General features: G+C 51.5%; 1 protein-coding gene across 19 annotated transcripts in view; it reads left to right on the forward strand.

The window, feature by feature from the left end:
* The window catches only part of WDR27 (WD repeat domain 27), a 176,729-nt gene that overhangs the window by 25,343 nt on the left and 128,640 nt on the right, over positions 1–22,746 (forward strand). For 17 of the 19 annotated variants that reach the window (XR_008422808.1, XR_008422807.1, XR_008422806.1 and 14 more), the window contains 11 exons: positions 742–812; positions 2,371–2,488; positions 4,115–4,247; positions 5,623–5,726; positions 6,710–6,777; positions 6,972–7,093; positions 7,489–7,571; positions 12,844–12,922; positions 15,257–15,334; positions 18,385–18,482; positions 19,682–19,771. Coding sequence is in view for 14 of the 19 variants with exons in the window: in XM_053904264.1 (XP_053760239.1) it covers positions 742–812; positions 2,371–2,488; positions 4,115–4,247; positions 5,623–5,726; positions 6,710–6,777; positions 6,972–7,093; positions 7,489–7,571; positions 12,844–12,922; positions 15,257–15,334; positions 18,385–18,482; positions 19,682–19,771 (1,044 nt within the window). In the remaining 5 variants the exon portion in view is untranslated. The remainder of the gene's footprint in view (positions 1–741; positions 813–2,370; positions 2,489–4,114; positions 4,248–5,622; positions 5,727–6,709; positions 6,778–6,971; positions 7,094–7,488; positions 7,572–12,843; positions 12,923–15,256; positions 15,335–18,384; positions 18,483–19,681; positions 19,772–22,746) is intronic. The other 2 variants (XM_053904257.1, XM_053904258.1) reach the window with 2 other exon arrangements.

Raw genomic sequence — 22,746 nt, forward strand, 5'->3', positions numbered from 1 at the left:
TGGTTAAAAATTTTTTCTTAACATTTATTTATTTTTGAGAGACAGAGAGACAGAGCACGAGTGGGGGAGGGGCAGAGAGAGAGGGAGACACAGAATCTGAAGCAGCTCCAGGCTCCGAGCTGTCAGCACAGAGCCCGACGTGGGGCTTGAACTCACGGACAGCGACATCATGACCTGAGCGGAAGTCGGATGCTCAACCGACTGAGCTATCCAGGGGCCCCGGGCATACGATGTTTTTAAATGTTCCATTTATTTTAATTCTCCTTCTGAATTCTTGACAGTTTAGATTCAGAATAAGTTTTAAATTAAATGTCACATGCTAGGCAACAATTTAAACAGTAGGCATCATTTAATTGCCGTTTTCCTGACTAGACCCACGATTTTATTCCTGTTGCAAGTTTAATGCCTATTGGGCACTAGTGCTGTTGATGGTGTGGGTGTGGGGCTGCCTGGCATCGGTCGTGTGGGAGAGCTTTGAACAGACTGGTCCGTTGGCTCCGACCTGGACTGGAAGCTTCCCCCCAACCCCCCCCCCCCCCCCCCCCAGCCTTTTTCTGGTGGGCGGTGTCGCTACTTCCCTCACACACGTTCTCAGAACGTGTCTGCACTTAAGGTTTTTATTTGCTGGTGAAGAAGTTATTTCAGGATAGTTCAGACTTGACTAAAAATATGTGTAAGTAAAACCTGGATAGCTTTCAGTTTAAATATTTACAGCTCAATTTTTACGTATTCCCACTGTAGCCTCCCCGCTCCTGAGTCTCCTCGTGGATGAAAAGAGCAAGCAGTTGGTGGCGGGATGTGCAGACGGGCAGGTGAGGGGACCGCAGGCTGGAATCTCAGTTCCAAACGTGACGGTGACCGCACGAGCGTCTGCAGAGAGGTCTCTGCTCCGACGCGCGCGTGTGTTCTTTCTGGTTTGAAGACACCGTTGACCCCAGCAGCTGAGCTGTTCCTTCTGGGGCCGTGGCATCGTGTGGGGCTCACTCGCACGCACCCACAGCCTGTGAAGAGCCGGCTTTATGGAGCTTGAAAAATTGGAAGATACTTGATTTTTTTCAGAATTTAGTTTCTCAGGTGAGCCATTCAGGTGTGCTTCCCCAAGTATGGATTCTGTTCTCTTCTTACACAGTTGCTGTGGAGAAAATTTGGGCAGGATACTGTATTAGGACATAACCAAACACCCCCATCCAGGCACTTCCGGTCAGCGCACGTGTGGGGCTCCCCACGCCAGGCAGTCCTCCACCACGCTGGCTGGATGGCCTGCAGTTTAACTCCGTTCTGACACTGTCTATGTGGAGACCCCACAGGTTGAGGGCTCAGTCCGTGAGACTCCACCCCCCTTCAGATGCCAGTCACAGGTGGTAGGTCCCCGGCTACTCGAAGTTTCTGCCCAAACTGCCTGCGAATTGGAGGTTCCCACGCCCCCGCTTGGGGTTCGACTAATTTGCTAGAGAGCCTTGCAGAACTCGGGAAGCGTTTACTTACGGGTTCACCCGTCTATTAAAGGGTGTGATGGAGAACACAGACAGCAGCCAGATGGGGGGGTGTAGATGGCGAGGGGGGGGAGGGTCCCGCGTGTAGAGCTGGCGGTGGGGTCAGCCTCCCAGTGTGGACGGGGTCACCAGCCTGGAAGCTGGGTGTAACGGAGGCTCGTCAAGTAGGTGCGATTGATTAACTCATTGCCCGCTGGTGATTGAACCCAACCCAACCTCCAGGTCAGGGGCGGGACCGAAAGCTGCCAGCCTCTCATCACCTGTGGCTCTCCTGGCCACCTGATCCTGCCACCCCCCCCCCCCCCTTGGGGCTTTCCAGCAGTCACCTCCTTAACGCAACCAGACACCTTTGTCCTTCTCTTCACTTGGGAAATTCCGAGGGTTTTAAAGGAGCTCTGTGTCAGGAACAGGAAGTCCACATACATGGATTTCTTAGTTATAACTCACAGTATCACGGGTGTATTTTTGGAAACGAGGAAATTTTATCTTTCTTTTTGACAAAGGTGACTGCTGTCACCCGTGTCTTTTTGCCGGGTGACACGTGGATGTATTCGCACCTGTGTGTCCGTGCCCTTCGGCTCCGAGAGACTGGCGTGGACCGTGGGGGTCAGAGCACATCGCCCTCCTGGGCGGAGTGTTGTGAGTCAGAGGGGGCGTCCGCACCCAAGCCGGGGGGCCGAAGAAGCGCCCGGAGGCTCCGCTGTGGAGGGAAGAGGGGTCCAAGCCGCCTCTGAGGCCACGTGCAGTGTGTCTCCCTCTCCTGACCCGTCTTTCTCCTTGGGCTCGAGCCACGCCCACCTGTGATGACGGGCTTCCGTGTGTGTGCGCGTGTGTGCGTGTGTGTGCGCGCGTGTGTGCACCTGCTCTGCTTTCTCAGCTTTGGGTCTTCAGTTTGGTTGAAAGACATCATTATCGTTGTGTGACCCGAGTTGACCTAAAGAAGAAGAGAGAGACTTTCTCCAGGAGGGTCGAGTCCAGGTTGTGCAGCCTGCCAGGTAATGCCACTCAGACCCCACCCCCCCCACCCCGCCCCATGGGGTTCCTGCCCTGGTGCTCTCCAAGCTGATCAGCCTGCGAGGGTCCTGGGTTAGGGGAGGGGGCCGGAGAGGGGGCGGGCGGGGACAAGTGGAGCGTCTGACCTCAGAGCTCCACCAGCACCAGGCAGATCTTGTGAGGGAGGATGGGGTGGGCCAGTCACCCCATCCTGTGTGCCGGGCGCTGCGGTCCGGTGACCAGGAGAGCGTGTGTTCCCCGGCCCAAGGCAGCGGCTTCCTGGCTGCTGTGGGTTGTCATGGTGCTGAGGGTCCAGGGTGGACAGACCTACCTTCCAGAGCTGTTCCATGCCGAGCTGACTGAGCAGACTGGTGCCCTGCGTGTCCCCATCCCCCACCCTCACCCGGCCTCCCCTGCGTGCCCCCCCCCCCCCCCCCCCCCCCGCTGCGTGACCCCATAACCTCCTGGGCCTCCCCTGTACTCCCCTGTCCCTCATCCCCTCCCCCTGGGACGCCCCTGTGCGTCCCCATCCCCTTGAGCTGGCACAGTCCCTTTGCTCTGCACTATTCTCCCTCTGCCCACGGTTGGTTCTGATGTGGGAAACAAAGGCAGAAAGACGTGATAAAGTTGAATTTCCTTATACCCTGAAGCCCATTGACAAGATACTTGAGGCCGGCAGAGGAAAATGTTTCTCCGGGAACTCCCTTTGTCTTCATGTTAGTGCTTTGCTAGAGGGAAGAACCGCCTTAGCCTGACAATAGCCAGGCCTCCAGGATCTTAAGTGTCTACTTTAGCAGACGAAAGTCCTTCTGGGGACTCCCCTAGTCTTTACCTCCCCCAGCTCCCAAGTGCATAACCTGTCACTCCTCGGGACCCCAGTGCAGCCCTTCCTGCCCTCGGGTCCTGTCCCCGTGCGTGCTTTAATAAAACCGTCCTGTTGCACGGAAGACGTCTCAAGAATTCTTTCTTGGCCGTTGGCCCTGGACCCCCACCCCCACTCCAAACCTCATCAGCCCCTACCTGGCCACACCTCCCTTCCTCACCCTCTGCTCTCGTACCTACCACAGTGTCACAACGGGAGTGGATGGTCTGCTGGGAGAGCTGTGGACTTTCCTCCTCAGTCCAGCCTGGGACTCCTGTGGGGCACAGGCAGTGCACTGACTCTCCTGTCACAGCGAGTTCGGCTTTTCCCTGCTGCCCCCAAGTCTCTCACCATTCTTCCTGCTCTTTGGTGTAGCTTGTGTCTCCCCTCCCCTCCCCTGGCCTTCCCGAAGGTCAGAAATTACCTTTATTCAGTGGACCTGCTTTCTTCCTAATGCTTTAAATCTTGGTTTTCATGACTTCTTGTGTGAAGGCCCATTTATTAGCAGGTAAACCTGATCCTGCCGTAAGAACAGGGTTAAACTCTAGGTGTGCCTGACACTCCACGTTCCTTCTTTACAGGCCTCACGTATGGGGTCTGCTCTATATTTAACCTTGTTCTTTACCTTGTGTAAGTCTGAGGGCTTTCCTTGACTCGTGACCTGATTACTCTAGCCCACGTGTATTTCTATCAACATCCCGTGGTGCCAACTGTTTGCCTTTAACTCGACTGATCATTTTAATCTCATAGCTCAGATTATCAATAGTTCTGTTCTTAGAGGAGAATCGGCGTCCCCGTGCACACGGCCTGGAGAAAGGAGAGGACATGGAAGGAAGCCTGCCTGTCCTGTCCCTGGCTCCCTGTGACCTTTCGCTCCTGCTCAGTTCTGAGTGTGGATGGTGAGTATGATGAACTTGGCCAGTGCCATGTGAAGAAAACTTTACTAAATTAGGTTCATTTTTGAAGAATGATAAAACTAAAACCAAATTATTTTTGTCTGTTAGAATAATAGTAACTGAAGTGTTTTTAGGACTGCATACTTCGAGTCTTAAAGTTGGTAAACTTGGTCAATTATTTCTAAGTCTATTTAATAAAAGAAATATTAATTTTAATTTCACTCACCAAAATCTAGGCAGATCTTTAAAAAAAATATTTTTAATGTTCATTCATTTTGGGGAGACAGAGTGGGGGAGGGCAGCGAGAGAGGGAGACACAGAATCTGAAGCAGGCTCCAGGCTCTGAGCTGTCAGCACAGAGCCCGACGCAGGGCTCAAACCTACGAAGCGTGGGATCATGACCTGGGCCAAAGTCGGACGCCCAACCGACTGAGCCCCCTAGGCGTCCCTAGGTAGGTCTTGATTGCATAATAAGGTAAAGGAGGGTATAATCGTGACTCCCCCTAAACTTCCCCCATCTGTCTGTATATCAGGCACTTAAGAATGTATCATGATGGCTTTTACTGAGTGTGGAAAGGTCTAGGGACAACAGGGCCTCTGGTGTCCCTGGACAAGGGGGGTGCTCCCCTGGACGGGGAGCTGGCCGTGCTGTAGGGCCAAGTGTCCGCACAGGTGCCAGGCTGGGTGGGAACACACATCTGGCCTGTGCTTTGGTCAGGGCCAGGCCTTCCGTCCCTGGGGTGCACATGGGGTCGCAGGGACCCGCCTGCCTGGCCGCCTTCTGGACGGCCGCGGGTGTGTGCGGGCCTGAGAATGAGCCCAGAGTGAGAAAGAGACAGTCCTAGCGCCGTGTGAGGCTCCAGGGGACCGAGTGGCAGGCGGGAGAGAGGGCGTGGAGAGTCCTTCAGAGTCCAAGTCTGGCATAGCCAGAGGAGGCCTATTGGCCCTTTGTTAACGTTGACCCTGTTTGCACATCGATGGAAGAGGAGGCAGAGCTGTGGTCAGTATCTCCTGAGCTCTGCCACGGTGGTCTGTTCCCTGTTAGCGGGGCTCCTCATCTCCAGACGCCACCCGGCAGGACGCAGGTGCCACGTGGCCGCCTCGAAGGGATGGACGTGGCACCGGCTGCCACCTTGAGCTCGGAAGAAGTGATAGCCTTGCAGATGACAGTCGAGTTGCGGTCAGGTCGTGGCCGTCTCGTCTTCACTGGACAGTGGGTTTCCAGGAAACCCGAGACCGTTGAACGAACACCAGCCTGATCGAGTGCGTTTCTGGGTCATAAATGCTGAGAGCCGGCTGCCTGCTCAGTGGCAGCTGTGGGACGGAAGCCTGAGGGGTGAGACCGCCACGTCGTTCTCTCTTTTTCTTTGAAAATCAGCCTGCCTTCCGAGAGTGCCCCGTGCCTGTGGGTTGGAAGCTCCGCTGGCTTACTCGTACTTAACTTGGCGAACTTCGAATTGGAAGGCGTTTTACGTTACAAGGGTAAGGTGAAAGTTCAGGTCACCTTTGATCTAAATTTCATGTAACTTCTATTCATGTTTTCCTCTGCCACGGGAGGGTGACACCTTCAGCGTGGAAAGTCTGGTCACCAGAACGTGCAGACGAGGCGTGTTCGCCATGCGTCGGGCCGCGGGCAGCCTCTGGGCCCCAAGGCCAGGCTGTTGGCTCACCCCGACCTCCGGGTGGGTCTCCCTTCCCTTGGTCCGCGGTGCCCCTGTCTTCTGTGCGCAGGGCTCCGAGGGACACTTCTCCTCGGGGCTGCCGCGCCTGTCCCGAACTTATACCAAGGGCTTTCGAGTCCACACTGTCCATATTTCCTGCTGACGACTTGACGCCGTGACTGGACAGCCCCCCGGCTTGTCCGACTCCACGGTCTGGACTGACCTGGGGCGGCTCCCGTCTGTTCTCAGATTCTGCGACCTCCACGCCGGGAGTTGCCCTGCCAGTAATGTGGGCGTGACTCCTGACTCCATCCCTCCTCCCTCCCCGAGCTTGCCCCCCTCAGGAGCCTCCTGCAGGCACAGCCCATGTCACCTGTAAGAGCAGTCTCCCCACTTTCTCCTTTAAGCCCCTGTGTTTTGGGGACAGAGTCCGAGTTCTTAGCCTGGCCCAGCCCAGCCTCTCTCCCCATTCGACCGTCACTTACTCGCAGACTTTGCTTGAACCCTCCTCCAAACCTCTGCTGACCTGAGCGCCTTCTTCTCCTCCCCCTGCTTGCCCTTGAAGGTTCACCGGAGCTCCTCTTAGATCCGGGTGTGTGTGTGTGTGTGTGCCCCCGGAATTGTGTTACCGGGGCTCGCCCCAGCTGCCCTCTGCCTTCTTCTCCGCCGGATTGAGCTGCCCCAGGGCAAGGGCTCTCGGGAGCGCACAGGCCCACGTGCGGTGGGGGCGCAGGCACGTGGGGTTCGTTCCCTCCACTTGCCCCGTAAACGTTGCTTGTTTGTCTCTCTTTGCTGGAAATTAAGATTTCAGGAGCCTCAGCATTCAGGTTGCCGGATCGTGCGCAATGATGAGCAAGGCCGGCGAGCAAAAGGTGAGACCCGAAACGTGCCGTCCTCAGACCCTGCCGAGTGCGTCGGTACGCGTCCTTTCCTCCACATGGTGGAGCGTGACCTCGCGTGTGACGTTTGGCACGCAGTAACTGCCCACATGACAGGAGCAGCCTTACCCTGTGTGGTTGGGGTCACGGGTGTGTGCTCACTGTTGACTGACAACTGTCCCGTGCAGGCCATCTGCTTACTGACGTCCCTGTTTGGCGGTCAGATCGCCGTGTTGGAAATCCGTCTCGCGGCTCTGGTGCGGTCTCGGCAAGGTCTCGGCGCCGGAAGGAGCCTGTCGGTGCTGCCTCGGTAGGGTCTTCTCCGGTAGGATTTCCGCATGCGGCTTTCCCCGCTCAGGAGCTTACGTTCCTGTCGATTCTAAGAATTAAAAGTAAAGTTTAGTGAACTCCCAACTCTCCTGACCTGTTCGAAAGAAATTCTTGCTCATGGCATTGCTTCGGTCTTGTTTAAAAGTAAATGATTCATACTTAATTTTCAATGTAAAAATATTTTATTTCAGGATAGAATGTAAATTATAAAAGAGCCATTTTGTTAAAAATAGTAAAGATTATTTCTTAGAAGAAGAGGAATAAGCTTGATCATTTCCAAATATCGCACATCCGTATCTACATGAGTTAATCCCTTGTGATGTCCTGACAACGTGCGTTTTGTGAGTTTGTTCTCCTGGCGATTTGTCTGCCCAGTGGCTGTGTCCTGTCCACGTCTCCGCTGCACTTCAGAATTGCTGAGGAGCACAGGACCCCACCGGCGCCTCAGCGACGGTCCGGTTAGTACCCCCTGCTCTGGGACGTGGCGCAACGACCTGCTCTGTGGATTCATGTTTGTCCGCGTGAAAATTCGGCGTTTCCTCTGTCCGTCGCTGCTTCATTTCTCTGCCTCTCACGTATTTTTTACATGCTCTTTGTGGTAGGGAATGTGCTAGATGTTTTGTTTTCCTGAATCGGGTATCATTCATAGGAGTTCAAAAACAAGTGCTCTAGGGGCGCCTGGGGGGCTCAGTCGGTTAAGCGTCTGACTTGGGCTCAGGTCATGATCACACGGTCCGGGAGTTCGAGCCCCACGTCGGGCTCTGTGCTGACAGCTCGGAGCCTGGAGCCTGCTTCGGATTCTGTGTCTCCCTCTCTCTCTGCCCCTCCCCTGCTCATGCTCTGTCTCTCTCTCTCTCTCTCTCTCTCTCTCTCTCTCTCTCTCTGTCAAAAATAAATAAAAACACTAAAAAAAAAAATTAAAAAAACCAAATGCGCTACCAGCCAGAACATACATGTGGATGCCCAGTTATTGATCACGGGACTGATTTTTTCTTGTCTCTCTTTGCTGAAGATTGTAAAGCCATTGCCAAGCATCACGTCGTTTTACCCCTGCAGACTTGAGTACGCGTTTCTAAAACACAGACGTGTGCTTAGTGGCCGTGATGCCATTATCAAACCAACAGCAATTCTTTCGTGTCCTTTATTAGCCAGCCCACATAAGTTATTCCCGATTGTCTCAAAAATCTTTCTCATTGTATTATTATAAGCAGAAAACAAATCCGCATGTTGCTTTTTACAAAGAAGTAATTTTAAAGTTCTGTCTTAAGATGCCAGACTTCATTACGTATTCCATTTATTTTCATTGTTGAGAATCACTGACAGTGATTCTTTTTTCCCTTTCGTTGACCAACCCGGAGCCCTAATCAGTATGGTTAAGCCTTTTATTGACCTAATTACAAAACAATAGAGGTGCTCAGTCTGCTTGTATCTCCATCTTTGATGAGGGACCCCAGCTCCTGGAGGGGGCACGACTGCAGGTGCAGGTGCCCTCCTGCTAGGTCGTCCAGGCTCTGGCTCTGGAAGGGCGGGGGGCTGTGCTGTCATTACACCCGTGTCCCGCCGCCCCCTCCCTTGTCCACGAGACCTTCTGAAGGCCTCCACTGTTCTTAACTGTGTTGCTCTGTGGCCCCCCCCAGCCCCACCCAGCCGAGTCCCTCTGGGGAAGGAGTGCACGGACTGTGGCCCTCATACCTCCCCTCCCGCGTGGTCACTGCAGGCCGGGTCCCCTCCTTCGGGATCTGGGATCCCCTCTGCTGGGTTTCTGAGTCGCGGCCTCCTGTTCTGGCTTTGTCCCTCCCTCAGTCCGAATACCGAGCCCTGTGTCGCTTCAGGAGTAGAAGTCAGTCCATCCTTCAATGGCGGCCTCCTCAGAGAAGTTTAAATTCCTATGTAGTTATGTTAGTGAAAACTGAAAGTCTTTACTAGGTACATGTTATGGCTTTATACTTAATTGGTGTAGTAAAAGTTGTTTTTCATATTCTTTTTAAAAACATTTTAAAAACAGAAAATGTTCTGTTCATTTATTTCTTCTTATGTTTTTTATTGTGGTAGAATATCTATAATGTAAAATTTAACATTTTAACCATTAAAATTTTTTTTTTAATGTTTTATTTATTTTTGAGAGAGAGACAGCGTGAGCAGGGGAGGGACAGAGAGAGAGGGAGACAGAATCTGAACCAGGCTCCAGGCTCTGAGCTGTCAGCATAGAGCCTGACATGGGGCTCGAACTCCTGAACCGTGAGATCTTGACCTGAGCTGAAGTCTCACAATTAACCGACTGAGCCACCCAGGTGCCCCACATTTTAACCATTTTTAAGTGTACAGCTCATTGGCATTAAGTGCCTTCATATTGTTGCATGATGTAAAGTCTTTTAAAATAATTTTATTCGTACCAAAAATTATGTATATGTTTTTATTAAAATTACTTGGAAAAAAGTTGTGACAGATATTAATTAAATTGCTAATTACTTGGAATATTAGGTTGCTTAGATAATATTCCGAAATTCAAATACATTTTTATTCAAAGAAAATTACTTAGACTGGATGAACTCTATGTTAAGTGGCCACTGATGCTCTGGTTTTTACCTCTAAGTGTGGCCAGTTATTTTCATCACCGCACATGTGACTTGACACGTCAAAGGCATAATCTTATGGCACCTCTGTATGGAACTCTGTTACGAAATGAGACACATAATTTCCTTTCTTTTTTTACCTCACTCATTTCTTTAGATTTTATTCTTGTTTTATTTAGATGTACCCTTAAAAATGTTTTTTTTTTTTCATTTTTTGCTAGTATGGATCATCTTATTCGGATGAGTCTATATGATATACCATGCTTCACAGCTAAGTGATGCATAGAACAAAACCTTTGATAAGAACAGTCGTATAGACAGTAAGGCTTATTACGGAGATTATAATTTCTCTGTAACCAGGGACAGGTGCAATTTCAGACAGTTGATTTTTATGACAGTTTTATGTCTTGTTTAAAAAGTATTCATATGGAGAGTTAATGCAGATGACCGATTTATAGTTGTGCTAGAATCTAAAAATTTGCATCCCTCTAGTTGCAAGAAGCATAATAGAAATAAACACATGCGATGAACTGATATATTTTAATACTTAAAGCATTTATTAAAATAATATGCCCTTACATAAATATGAACTTTATTCTAGTACTTTTAAGACTTTTTCATAACCAAGTACCCAAATGCGTCTGTTATTTTATTATCTGATTTGGAAAATATTTTCCGTTTGCTTTGTTTTTCTCAGAGATTTTTTCTCCTTCACTTGACACTGAGGTGGAGAGAGGTTTTCTGGGTCCCCCCTGGGAGCAGTTGTATTTCCAGGCCTTCCCTGAGGTGCCTCGTCCCCCGGGTGGGGCTCTGCCTTCGGCGAGCCGGATGCTTTTTGGGTTCCTGGTCACGTGGGTGTCATTTTAGTGATTTGCTCACTCGCTTCACTTGGTTTTTGATGGGAATATGGTCCAGGTTATCAGGCTTGAAATAGTGCCAGATACAGAACTGAGTTTCTTTGTTAAAAAAAAAAAAACAAAAAACAAAACTATTTTCAAAATAATGCAATACTGTGCAAGTATCCGTTTTTTCTAAAGCTACTTTATACTGTTGTACAGAGTATTCATATTGGATACCAAGTATTAAATGTTTGTAAAAATCAATAATTCTGGCAGAATTTTATTTTGCCTGAAAGGATTTGAGATTTGTAAATATTTGTGTTAAGTTCATGCAGCGTCAGAGTTTTTATCAGTTGGCGGTGCTGTGGAAAACTTAGTAGGATAAGAAATTTCGTTGCCACTGAGGTGCACAGGTGTAGTCATGGTTAAGTGCTTTATCTTTCTTACTGCTCTATCATGTGGTAAACGAGTACGTAAGAGAAATGTGAGCTGATCTAAGATCATTGCTGTTCTTGTTTGTAGAAAAGATCTATTTGTCACAGATTTATAGAGCGAGTTACTCCACGATAGCTGGTTTCTAGTGTGCCACAGACGGAATTTCACATAGACGGGTTCTGTGTGTGGCCTGTTTTATTACGACGTGAGCTGATATGTTAGTCTGCATGGTGTTTGGAACGTGTGCTATTGAGCATACTGCGATTCAGTGTCGTTTGAGGAATGAGAAAATGTTTTTTGTTGTTTTCTTATACTTGTAATACCCTTGATTTAACCTTCTTTGCTGGTATCGGTTGGTTTGGCATTGGGTGTGAAACCTCTTCGGTTTATAGTGAATGGCCTCCTTCCATGCATGTGAACTTTTGTGTTCTCAAGGAACTTTTTTCTTGGCATGTTAAACATTTGCTACTTTTTTTCTATAATTTATTTATTTTTTATAATTTAAGTCCAAATTAGCACATGGTGCAACAGTGATTTCAGGAGTAGATTCCTTAAGCCCCTTCCCCATTTAGCCCACCCCTCCATCACACAACCCCTCCAGCACCCCTCTGTTCTCCATATTTTAGAGTCTCTTATGTTTTTCCTCCCCCTCTGTATTTATCTTATTTTTGCTTCCCTTCCCTTATGTTCATTCATCTGTTTTGTACCTTAAAGTCCTCGTATGAGTGAAGTCATATGATATTTGTCTTTCTGTGATTAATTTCGCTTAGCATAATACCCTCTAGTTCCATCCACGTTGCTGCAAATGGCAAGATTTCATCCTCTCTCATCGCCGAGTAATACTCCATCGTATATATAAACTGCATCTTCCTTATCCATTCATCCATTGATGGACATTTGGGCTCTTTCCATACTTTGGCTATTGTTGATAGTGCTGCTGTAAACACGGGGGTGCATGTGTCCCTTCGAAACATCACACCTGTGTCCCTTGGATAAGTACCTAGTAGTGCCATTGCTGGGTCGTAGGGTAGTTGTATTTTTAATTTTTTGAGGAACCTCCACACTGTTTTCCAGAGCGGCTGCGCCAGCTGGCATTCCCACCAACAATGCAAAAGAGATCCTCTTTCTCTGCATCCTCGCCAGCATCTGTTGTTGCCTGAGTTGCTAATGTTAGCCATTCTGCCAGGTGGTATCTCCTGGTGGTTTTGATTTGTGTTTCCCTGATGATGAGTGACGTTGAGCATTTTTTCATGTGTCGTTTGGCCATCCGGATGTCTTCTTTGGAGAAGTGTCTCTTCATGTCTTTTGCACATTTCTTCACTGGATTATTTGTTTTCTGGGTGTGGCGTTTGATAAGTTTTTTATAGATTTTAGATACCCTTTATCTGATTAGTCGTTTGCAGATATCTTCTCCCATTCTGTCGGTTGCCTTTTAGTTTTGCTGATGGTTTCCTTCGCTGTGCAGAAGCATTTAATTTTGATGAGGTCCCAATAGTTCATTTCTGCTTTTGTTTCCCTTGCCTCTGGAGACGTGTTGAGTAAGAAGTTCCTGCAGCCAAGATCAGAGAGGTTTTTGCCTGCTTTCTCCTCAAGGATTTTGATGGCTTCCTGTCTTACATTTAGGTCTTTCGTCCATTTTGAGTTTATTTTTGTGTCTGGTATAAGAAAATGGTCCAGGTTCATTCTTCTGCATGTCGCTGTCCAGTTTTCCCAACCCCGTTTGTTGAAGAGACTGTCTTTATTCCATTGGATATTCTTTCCTGCTTTGTCAAAGATTAGTTGGCCATATGTTTGTGGGTCCATTTCTGGTCTATTCTGTGCCATTGATCTGAGTGTCTGTTTTTGTGCCAGTAACATCTACTTTTTAAACTCGTTTCACACAGCGGTACGGAGCACCGTTCAGGACCAGCCTCTGGTTTTCCACAGCAAAGTGAGGTCATCTGGGTATGCGACCGCCCCACAGTGAGTAACTAGGCCTGGAGAGGCGGGAAAGAGGTGTGTGGAGGGCCACCCCTGGGTGCAGGGCAGGGACACATGGACAGCAGTCAACACGAGGCCGCAGCAAGCCCCTCCTGTGTGCTCGCCATGTGCTCGCCTCTCGGGCGCCCTTTGGTCCTGATTGACGGCAGCGATGGTGCCTGGTGACCTTGTCGGGTGCCAGGACAGGGGCGGACCTGCCTGGGAGAGGGGGATGCAGGGACGGAGACCTGGCCGCCCGGGCTTTCTGGGAGCATTAGATGCAGGGTCTTCAGACCTGGTTTGGTGGGTTGGGGAGGGAGGGGGTCACTGATGACGAAATTGGGAACAACGTGGTATCTGGGGAGTTTCAAGTACAGCAGAGCCTCGAAATCCCCTCGTCCTTCCGGAATGCCGCATTTCTTGGAAGCGGACTTGGCTTTTCTGTGTGAAATGCACGTCGGCCTCTGACGTCTTCTCACCCCAAATCTTGATCTGTTCCGTGCTCTTCACATACTGAGCGGAACAGCCCTGGGGGCCCCACTCGGAACGCAGGTCAGGGCTTTGGGAGGCTCTCTGGGGTCACCCGTCCCCTGACCCGCTTATGCCATGCTCTCCCTCCCCCTCCCCCCTGGCCTCCGCGTCCGTCCCTCTGCCTCAGGGCTCTCCATTGGCCCTTTCTTCCCCCTCACGTGCTTCCCTGAGGCTCACATGGGTGCTGCTTATGGGGCAGCCAGTCCTGCCTGGATAACATGCCCGCCTCTGCCGTGATTCCCTCTCGGCACTTGCCTGCTTTATTCTCTCTGGCACGGCTGGCTAGCATGACTTCGTGCTTTACTTATTGTTTATTCTTTAAACCTCTGGTCCTGGCACAGCACTTGGCACTCAGACCCTCTCACAAAGTACTGATGGATGACGGACGGATGGACGGATGGATGGATGGGTGGATGATAGATGGGTGGGTGGATGATGGATGGATTGGCAGGTGGATGGACGGCTGGATTCTGGATCCTTGCCTCAACAAAATTGCACACTAGTTCATACACCATGCCTGTGGGCACCAGCTGTAGTCTGATCTGCTGTGTTCAGCGTGGACTTCTGGGGTCCCTTATGTTAAGGCACGTCTCGAGTTTTCTTTCCTGTGTGGGTGCCCAGGGGGAGGAAGAGGCCAGACCATGAACAGCCCTGAGCACCAACCCGGGAGTTTGGACTTTACGGGAAACGTACAGCATGATGTTACAGTATTTTAAACGGGATCGCCTTGTCAGGATATGCGGCACGGTGACCTGTCAGAGGCAGTGGGAGGGGCAGGTGGAAGGAGGCGGGCCCAGCCCTGACCGTGTCCGCCTCCCTCCTGGCGTGCTTTCTGTGCTCTGGCAGCCTTCTGGCTCCTTCTCACGTGTTCCCCGCTGGCCCCCGCTCGGTGGCCTCTCACCCTTTGTTCTCTTTTCTCCCACCCTCAAGTGACTGGCATCCTCCCTCATCCGGGCCCCGGGGGACTTTCAGATCCCGCGGCAGTGCAGAGCCTCTGGCGGTGGCCCGGGGCCAGGCCACCCCCTCCTGCCCCTTGGTCTGATGGCTCCGGGCACGGCCCGAAGCTGAGCCTGCTGCTGACACTGCGGGGCTTGGATGCAGGTGCGGGATGGGGTGTGGCTGCCCCTCGTCTGTCCCCGGAGCTCAGCACCGTGTGCCCCGGCATCTCTGGGAGCTTGTTTCTTCCTCTTAAAAACCATCTTAAAAACAGGTGCCTGTTCGGCCACCGCCGGCATTTGATCTAATTCTGCTCGAGAGAGAATTCAGTGTGACTTGCCGGTCATTTCGCTTCCGTGGCTCAGTAGGTTTGCAAAATGATGTTCACAAGTGAAGTTTCGTTTCTGTTACGATTACATAAATTTATTCTCCAAAAGGAGACAATATCATAAGAATCATGTTTTGTATTCACTTTAAGGGCATTCTGACTTTGGGAGCAGTTTCTTGATTTATACGTCTTTCACACACACCTCACAAAGTGGGGCCAATAGATAATTTGCGGTGTGATCTTTACACAGAAATGGTATCTTAGTGTTTTTCTCGTAGTCAACATTTGTAAGTGAGTAGCTCGGTATTATCCAGAATGTTTATGTCCGAATGTATTTTCAGCAGTGCAATAGCCAGCGTAGATATATAATTGAAACGATAGCTGTTACAATTAGAGCGAGTGAGTGTTTGCTTTATCACTAGTTGGGACACTGAAAGCATTTATATGTTTACATGTTCTGTATGTTTTGCCGCAAAATACAGGTCTCTTAAGAAGCTTGGAGCTGTCATCTTTGAGATGACGTAAGAGTTTTCTTTCCACAGCGTCACTATGTTTTCACCCAAGACCAACACCAGGAATAACGGCGACAGCCCTTCACGCCGCAGGAGCAGTCACGGGTGGTGCGTCACGAACTTGCCTTTCAGAGTAGACGTAGCATGATTTGGGGAGGCCCTTTAAATACTGTAAGTGAATTTGTTTCAAACAGGTGTCCAACCTTGGGAGTACCAGATGTGTACATGGCCCACGTATACACGGCGTGTGCACGTTATTCGTATATGTATGTCCTTTTACTCAGATTCAGTTCTTCCTTATTCATTTTTCAGACAGGCTGCTATTTTTACCGTCTTGACAACTTGGCAATATTTTTTTCTTCTTTCTTTAAATCCAAGTTAGTTAACATATAGTGTGATAATGGTTTCAGGGGTAGAACCCAGTGATTCATCACCTACACACGACACCCAGTGCGCATCCCAGCAAGTGCCCTCCTCAATGCCCGTCACCCACCTACACCATCCCCCCCCACCTCCCCTCCAGCAACCCTCAGTCTTCAGAGTCTCTCTTGCGGTTTGCCTCCCTCTCTGTATTTATCTTATTTTTCCTTCCCTTCCCCTATGTTCATCTGTTTTGTTTCTTAAATTCCACACGTGAGTGAAATCATATGGTATTTGTCTCTTTCTGACGGACTCATTTTGCTGAACACGATACCCTCTAGTTCCATTCCTGTTTGCTGCAAATGGCAACACTTCCTTCTTTTTGATCGCTGAGTCATAACCCATCGTGTGTATACAAACCGCTTCTTCATCCATTTGTCAGTCAGTGGACATTTGGGCTCTTTCCGTACTTAGGCTATTGTTGATAGCGCTGCTATAAACATTGGGGTGCCTGCGCCCCTCAAAACAGCATCCCTGTATTCCTTGGATAAATACCTAGTAGTGCAATTGCTGGGGCATAGGGTAGTTGTATTTTTAATTTTTTGAGGAACCTCCATACTGTTTTCCAGAGTGGCTGCACCAGTTTGCATTCCCACCAACAATGCAAAAGAGATCCTCTTTCTCCGCATCCTCACTAACCTCTGTTGTTGCCTGAGTTGCTAATGTGAGCCATTCTGACAGGTGTCAGGTGGTATCTCATGGTGGCTTTGATTTGTGTTTCCCTGATGATGAGTGAGGTTGAGCATCTTTTCATGTGTCTCTTGGCCATCCGGATGTCTTCCTTGGAGAAGTGTCTATTCATGTCTCTTGCCCATTTCTTCCCTGGATTATTTGTTTTTTGGGTGTTGAGTTTGATTTGTTTATCCTCTTGTGGATACTAACCCTTTACCACATATGTCATTTGCAAATATCTCCTCCCATTCCATCAGTTGCCTTTTGGTTTTGTTGAGAGTTTCCTTCTCTGTGCAGAAGCTTTTTATCTCGATGAGGTCCCAGTAGTTCATTTTTGCTTCTGTTTCCCTTGCCTCTAGAGGCAATAGTTACTTTTTGTTAAAATACTGTTTTAAGAAAGTGTTGTAGCCAGTGATGGATCATTCTTGATAAGCTTCTTGCTTAATAATCGGACAGAAAAATTTGGTCAGTTTATGGGCTCCAGGTGAATTTTGAATGGCCGGCGATGAGCTCACTGACAGGGACGCGCTTCTCGTGGGACGCACCGCTGCCCACGATGTGCGGACCGTGGCCAACCTGCCGATCCCCAGGCCCCACGTGCCTAGATGGGAAGGTGTTTGGGGGACCTCTAGGACCTGGATTCCCTCATTTGGATGGAGACTGTGGCTGGTGGTATCAAATCATCACCCACTCCAGTCTACAGCCCGTCTACACCCACACGGGGATGGAGACTATGGATGACGGGAGTGAAGTGTCACTGACTCCAGTCTGCAGCCTGTCTGTACTTGAGCAGTCACTTGCCAGATGCTGGTTTTGCCCACGTGTTGTGACGTTTTTCTTAAGCCCCATTGCTCTTCCTGCCCGTCTGTGCTGCTCCCGTGTCAGTGGGTCAGCGACGGTGGGGATGTGCCCGCAGCAGGTGCCCTCGGACCCTGGGACAGCTGTCTGTGGTTGAGTATAGAATGCAGCAGGAAAGAGCCCTGCTCAACTCTGATCTTTCTGGTGGCTTTTTCCTATGAGAGCCCAGCTCTCCAGACAGAGTCAGCTGTCTCTGCTGCAATTCCAGCCCCAGGGGGCATTGCATTGAGGGGTTTCCGGAGACCCCAAACAACGTCCTGGGCACAGGCAAGTGTTTCTCAGGGAGAGGCCCCTCTGAACACCCACCAAATTTCCCTTTGAAGGGACGGTGCTGCCTGGCTGGGGGTGGGCCCGCAAGCCCGTCTTCCCAGCTTTTACTGCATTAGAGACATGAGTAAGTGTGTCTAACTTGTCTTCCGTAACTTTCGGCTTTTACAGCAACCTGTCTTCAGATCATAGCTACTTTCCTTTCTGCCCTGTGCAGTGTGCCTGGAACTTTCCACGTCCCCCTAACCTGTGGCACTGCTGCCTGACAGGTGGTTTTGTGCTCTGTTTACACTGGATTCTGGGACTGCGGTGGGAAGGACGTGGAGGCCACGTGGGTGCCAGTGAGGGGCCTGGCCTCCTGGGCCCTGGCCAGTCCCCAGGCCGCTGGGCCAGCTGCTGCTCAGAGGCTACCAGGCCAGCTGCTGAAAATGAACAACGGGGGGACTTTGCCTAAAGATCTGAATGCCTTCCGTGGGCCGTGCTGCCTTGCCCCCAGGCCCTGCGGGTTCCACGCCACCCAGCCTGCCCCTGCACGGGGCCCTGACCGTCGGTCCTTCTCCCCAAGTCCATGGTCTCTCACAGACTTCAGGTGTGATTATTTTCTGGGCAGATAGAAGCCATTTGCAGATTATCTGAGTGATTAGCGGATGGTCACCCACATGGAATCTGAAACTGGGAAGTGAAGTGTGTTTTCTCTTGCTAAGATGCTCTCATCTGGCCATCCCAGGGTCCCCTTCAGTTATGTGAAACAGGAGAAATCCTTGACATTTTGTACTTAAAATATGTGCATTATTTCATGGCTTTGAATGTGTTTCCATACGTTCAAAGTCGACAGAATAAAATCGCACATCTGGATAGGCGAACCCTTTCTAGTTTATTTTTTTATTTCTAACCTCACTTTGAACTCTCTTGATTTTCACTTTCTCTCATGTTCCTTCAAGTAAGGAGTACCCTCTGGAGAGTTCTCCGCCAACCAGACTCCACAAGCAGCGTGTCCTTGCCCACGGGCCAGCCGCCGCGCTCTGTGTCCAGTTCTCGGGTACGCCGAGTCCGGGGGCCGCCTTCACCGCGTGTGCGAGGGTCTCTTCCCTGCCGCTGCTTCCCTGGAAACGGAGTTCAAAGTCTTGGTTACTTGAAGTTGTCTGGCGTGCCGGGGTCCGGACGAAAGCCAGCGGCACCTGGAATGGGGGCGGTGGCCCTCGTGCCGGCCGCTGCTGGGGTGCAGGAGCCTTGGGTAGGGGCTCCCCCCGCTCCCTCCGCCGGCTCCTCTTGGGGGGCAGGGGCGGATGACCTCGGGGTCCCACGTCAGCTCCCTCCCTCCCTCCCCCATGGAGCCTCTCCGACCCCGCGGGTGCTTGTCTCTCAGGCACAGGCACAGGCAGCGCCCCTTCCAGACTGATCCTCCAGACCCTCAGCGTTTTTCCTGAGCAGGTTTGCAGAAGTGGGGAGCTGCTCTCGCCCAGGCGGCTCTCCTCTTTGAGGCCTTTTTTCAGAAGCACATGTCGTTTCCGGATTTACGTGGAGTCAGTCAGGGTGGGGAGAAGGCTTGTGTCTGGGGGCCGGGACCCGCCCCACCCGCCTCCACGACTGTTCCACCAGCCGTGCCCCTCAGGACTTTAATTCATTCCCACAGCTTATCGTTACTCACAGCTGTTTTTATATAATTCCAGCCAAAGCATATTTTGAATAATTTTGGGAAATTAGGTAACGTACTCTCAGTAGTCAAGTATCTTTGTGATCTTCAACGGGCTTGCTTGTGATTATATGATTCTATGAGACGATTAGAAATAAGGTAGGAGCCTCGGGTTTGAAAATTACAGGTGGGGGGGGGTTCTGTAATTTAGTTCTGTACTGTTTTAGGGATCTGTTTAAATAAGACTGCTTAGCTGAATAACGTGTGTCTGAAAAAATCTGTTGATGGGAGGCAGGGCGCCCTGGGGATTAGGGTACTTTGGGTTCAGGTCCCAGCGCTGACTCTTGACTAGCCCTGCAGCCTGGGTGTGCCGCCTCAGCTCCTGCCTCTCGGGCTCTCTCTGAAGGAAGCCGGGGGGGACGTCACCTGGTGGGCCCTCAAAGGGTGCTGGTGGCTGTTGAGCAGATGTTGTTTGCTGTAGATTCTCTCGCTACCTGGGAAACCCAGCCTCAAGCTAGCTACCAGTTCTGTTCTGTTCCCCTGTTGTGAGCGCGCCTCCGGTGAGCTGTGACTTTATAGGCACTTCTCTTACTCTTTTTATGCAGGAGATGGGCGGTGGCTGGCCTGTGGCTTAGCCAACCACTTGTCGCTGGTCTTCCGTGCTGATCTTACTGGGACACCTGCTGTCTTCTCAGGTACAGTGTGTGGGCTCCTTTGGTCCTGGGTGTCGGTTGCCACGTGCCCTTCCAATCCCTTCAAGATCAGAACAGAATAGAACTGAGGCCCTTGTGGAGGTTTAGCAAACTAGATCGGCCCCACCACGCTGGGGGGAGGGTGTGGCCGGGGCAGCGGGCACTTCTGGCACAGGTGCCCCGAGGCCAGAGAACAAAGCTTTTGCAAAGGTCCAGGGGAGGGAGTACAGTCAGATCTCACGGACGTGTGACCGAAGCACGTTCGGAAGGTCAGGAGGGCTTGTACACAGACATTTTATAAACATAATGAGGCAAGTAGACTCGAAGTGAGGGCAGTGGTGTGGGAAGTCTCACTGTTTTAGTTTCCTGATAGGTTCCTGGTCCTGGAGCCCTGAGCTACCCCCCCACGCTTGCTTGGGCTCCTGGAGCCGCTCACTTTAAGACTCACACTCAATACATGTTTTAGCAACAACAAAAACCCAAAAAGCAAATGCTGTCAGTCCAAGTGTTTCTGTGATGTAGATGGATGGGGTGCAGGCGTGGGGGGGGGGGGCACGGGTGTGGTGGTGGGGACGGGGGTGCAGGCAAGGGTACGGGGGGACACAGGTATGGTGCAGGTGTGATGGGGGCAGTGGGGTGCAGGTGTGGTGGTGGGGGGACGGGCGTGCAGGCGGGAGTACGGGGGGGCGCAGGTGTGGGGGGACGGGGGGTGCAGGCGGGGAGCAGAGGGGCACAGGTATGGTGCAGGTGTGGTGGCGCAGGTGTGGTGGGGCCGAGGGGGTGCAGGCAAGGGTATGGGGGACACAGGTATGGTGCAGGTGTGGTGGGGGGGCAGTGGGGTGCCGGTGTGGTGGGGGGATGGGGGCAGCGGCAGGGGGCAGGGCGGCGCAGGTATGGTGCAGGTGTGGTGGCGGGGGTGGGGGCAAGGTGCAGGGGTGTGGAGGGGGGCAGGTGCATGTTCCGCAGCATCCTGCGGACTCAGGCTACCTCATCCTGGCAGCAAGGAGGAGGGGCCCCTGTGGAAGGTGCTCATCATCCCCTGCGCGTCCTGTGGCTCCTTCCTGGCTCAAAACCGTCATCCTGAATGTTCTCGTTAAGTCACCTTCCGTGTTCTGGTCAACAATTGTTATAAGTAGCAATTATGTTGGACGTGGACATTTCTCTATATTTTATTGCAGGAATAGGGCTTGTGGCTGAATTAAGATAATGCAGATTTTTTTTTTTAATATTTATTTATTTTTGAGACAGGGAGAGAGAGCATGAACGGGGGAGGGTCAGACAGAGAGGGAGACACAGAATCTGAAACAGGCTCCAGGCTCTGAGCTGTCAGCACAGAGCCCGATGCGGGGCTCGAACTCATGGACCGCGAGATCATGACCTGAGCTGAAGTCGGACGCTTAACCGACTGAGCCACCCGGGCGCCCCAATGCAGTAGATATTTGAACTCACCTATTTGTGTTTTGGGGAAGAGTCATTCTTACCCAACTGTTCTTACCCTACCTGTTCTAGGACATCGTTCCACCTTATGCAGCTGGTTTAATAGTCCTGTAATTCAGCTTTGAAAGTATGAATGCTTTTTCAACACTTACTGTGGGAAGCAGGAAAATGGGCGCTTTTACCGCCATCATCATCTAAGACAGAGATATAAATCTGGGTACTTTGTTGTGGGTAGAATCGGACGCTGAATTAGAATTCCCTTTGCAGCACTTGGAGTGGATTCCCAGAGGGCACAGCTGGGTGTGCCTCCTGGTCTGAAAACCAGTGTTCATGATGGCGTTCATTTAATGAGGGTGCCCACGTTTGTGCTGTAGAATTTAGGACACTTTCTGTCCCACCTTGTGCAGCACCAGCCTTGGAACTTCTGCCCCTCGTCAGCAAGTGCTGGGCACAGAGCAGACGGGGGGGACGTGCCCGAGGCTGAGGGGTGTTAAGAGTGAGAGTCTGGGGCCAGCCACTTCACGAGATTAGATTTAATTAAGACTTTATTAAATGTTACAGAATTGCATAAAAACGTGTTCTTAAAAAAGGTGGAATGAGGCTCAGAACCTCTCGCCTCCTGGTGTGAAGTTCCCTGTCCCCTGGAGCTCCGGCCACGCCATTGGTGTCCACGTTCCTTTTCTGTGGTGTGGGGGTCACACACCCCGGGTGTGGCCGTGGCCCCAGGAAAGGAGAGGACTCAGATGTGTTTTGTGCCCCGTTCGTTCGATTTCTGAGGCCTATGTCCGCAGCACGCACAACGCGGGCATCCGCCATCCAGGTCCGCGTGGTTCAGTGAGAGGGCCGCGTGTGCAGCACAGAACTGAGCACAGGCCAGCCTGCGTCCTTCACGGGCACACTGAGCAGCCGGAGCCGGGGTCCCAGCGCCAGGCCTTGAGGTCACAGCTGCTTGTGTGCAGGGTGGAGCTTGGAGGAGAAGGTCCCGTGGCGGTTCTGGTTGTTCTCATGTGGGGTCAGAGAGGTCTGTCCCTCCCCTCTGAGCTGACGCCCCGGGTGGGCTCCTAAGGGCCGCAGCGACACTGGGGGACCAGCGGAGGGCGTCCCTTTAGTGTCTGCTTTGGGAGTGCTTCTGCCTTCTCTGGTGACTCGGTTGGCCTTGTCTGGGTGCCCAGGCTTGGCACAGCAGTTAGCGGTGGGCGGGGTGGGAGGGACGCAAGGACAGGAGGAGGATGTCCCCACGCTGCAGTGGGTTGTCACTTAATTGGGAAGAATGACACCCAGCGAGATGCAACCTGCGGCTTCGGCCTCATTCCCTGGGGGAGGCGGTGGGGGAGGGGCCCTGAGACACTTCAGTGAACCCTCCCGGGCGCCCTCTCCGGGGGCGGTTACAAGCCTCCTTCCCCTGGAGGCGCCAGCCTTGCTCCGTGGCCCAGCAGCGGTGATGACGCCCCTTACGGGGCCTCGGTCCTTCTGCTGAAACTCCCGCAAGCCCCCACCAGGGGGCAGCAGCGCCACTGCAGGTGAAATTCTGGTTGGACGGG

Source organism: Panthera pardus, unplaced genomic scaffold, assembly GCF_024362965.1.
Source record: "Panthera pardus isolate Hobbes unplaced genomic scaffold, ASM2436296v1 HiC_scaffold_17, whole genome shotgun sequence".
Taxonomy (NCBI): domain Eukaryota; kingdom Metazoa; phylum Chordata; class Mammalia; order Carnivora; family Felidae; genus Panthera; species Panthera pardus.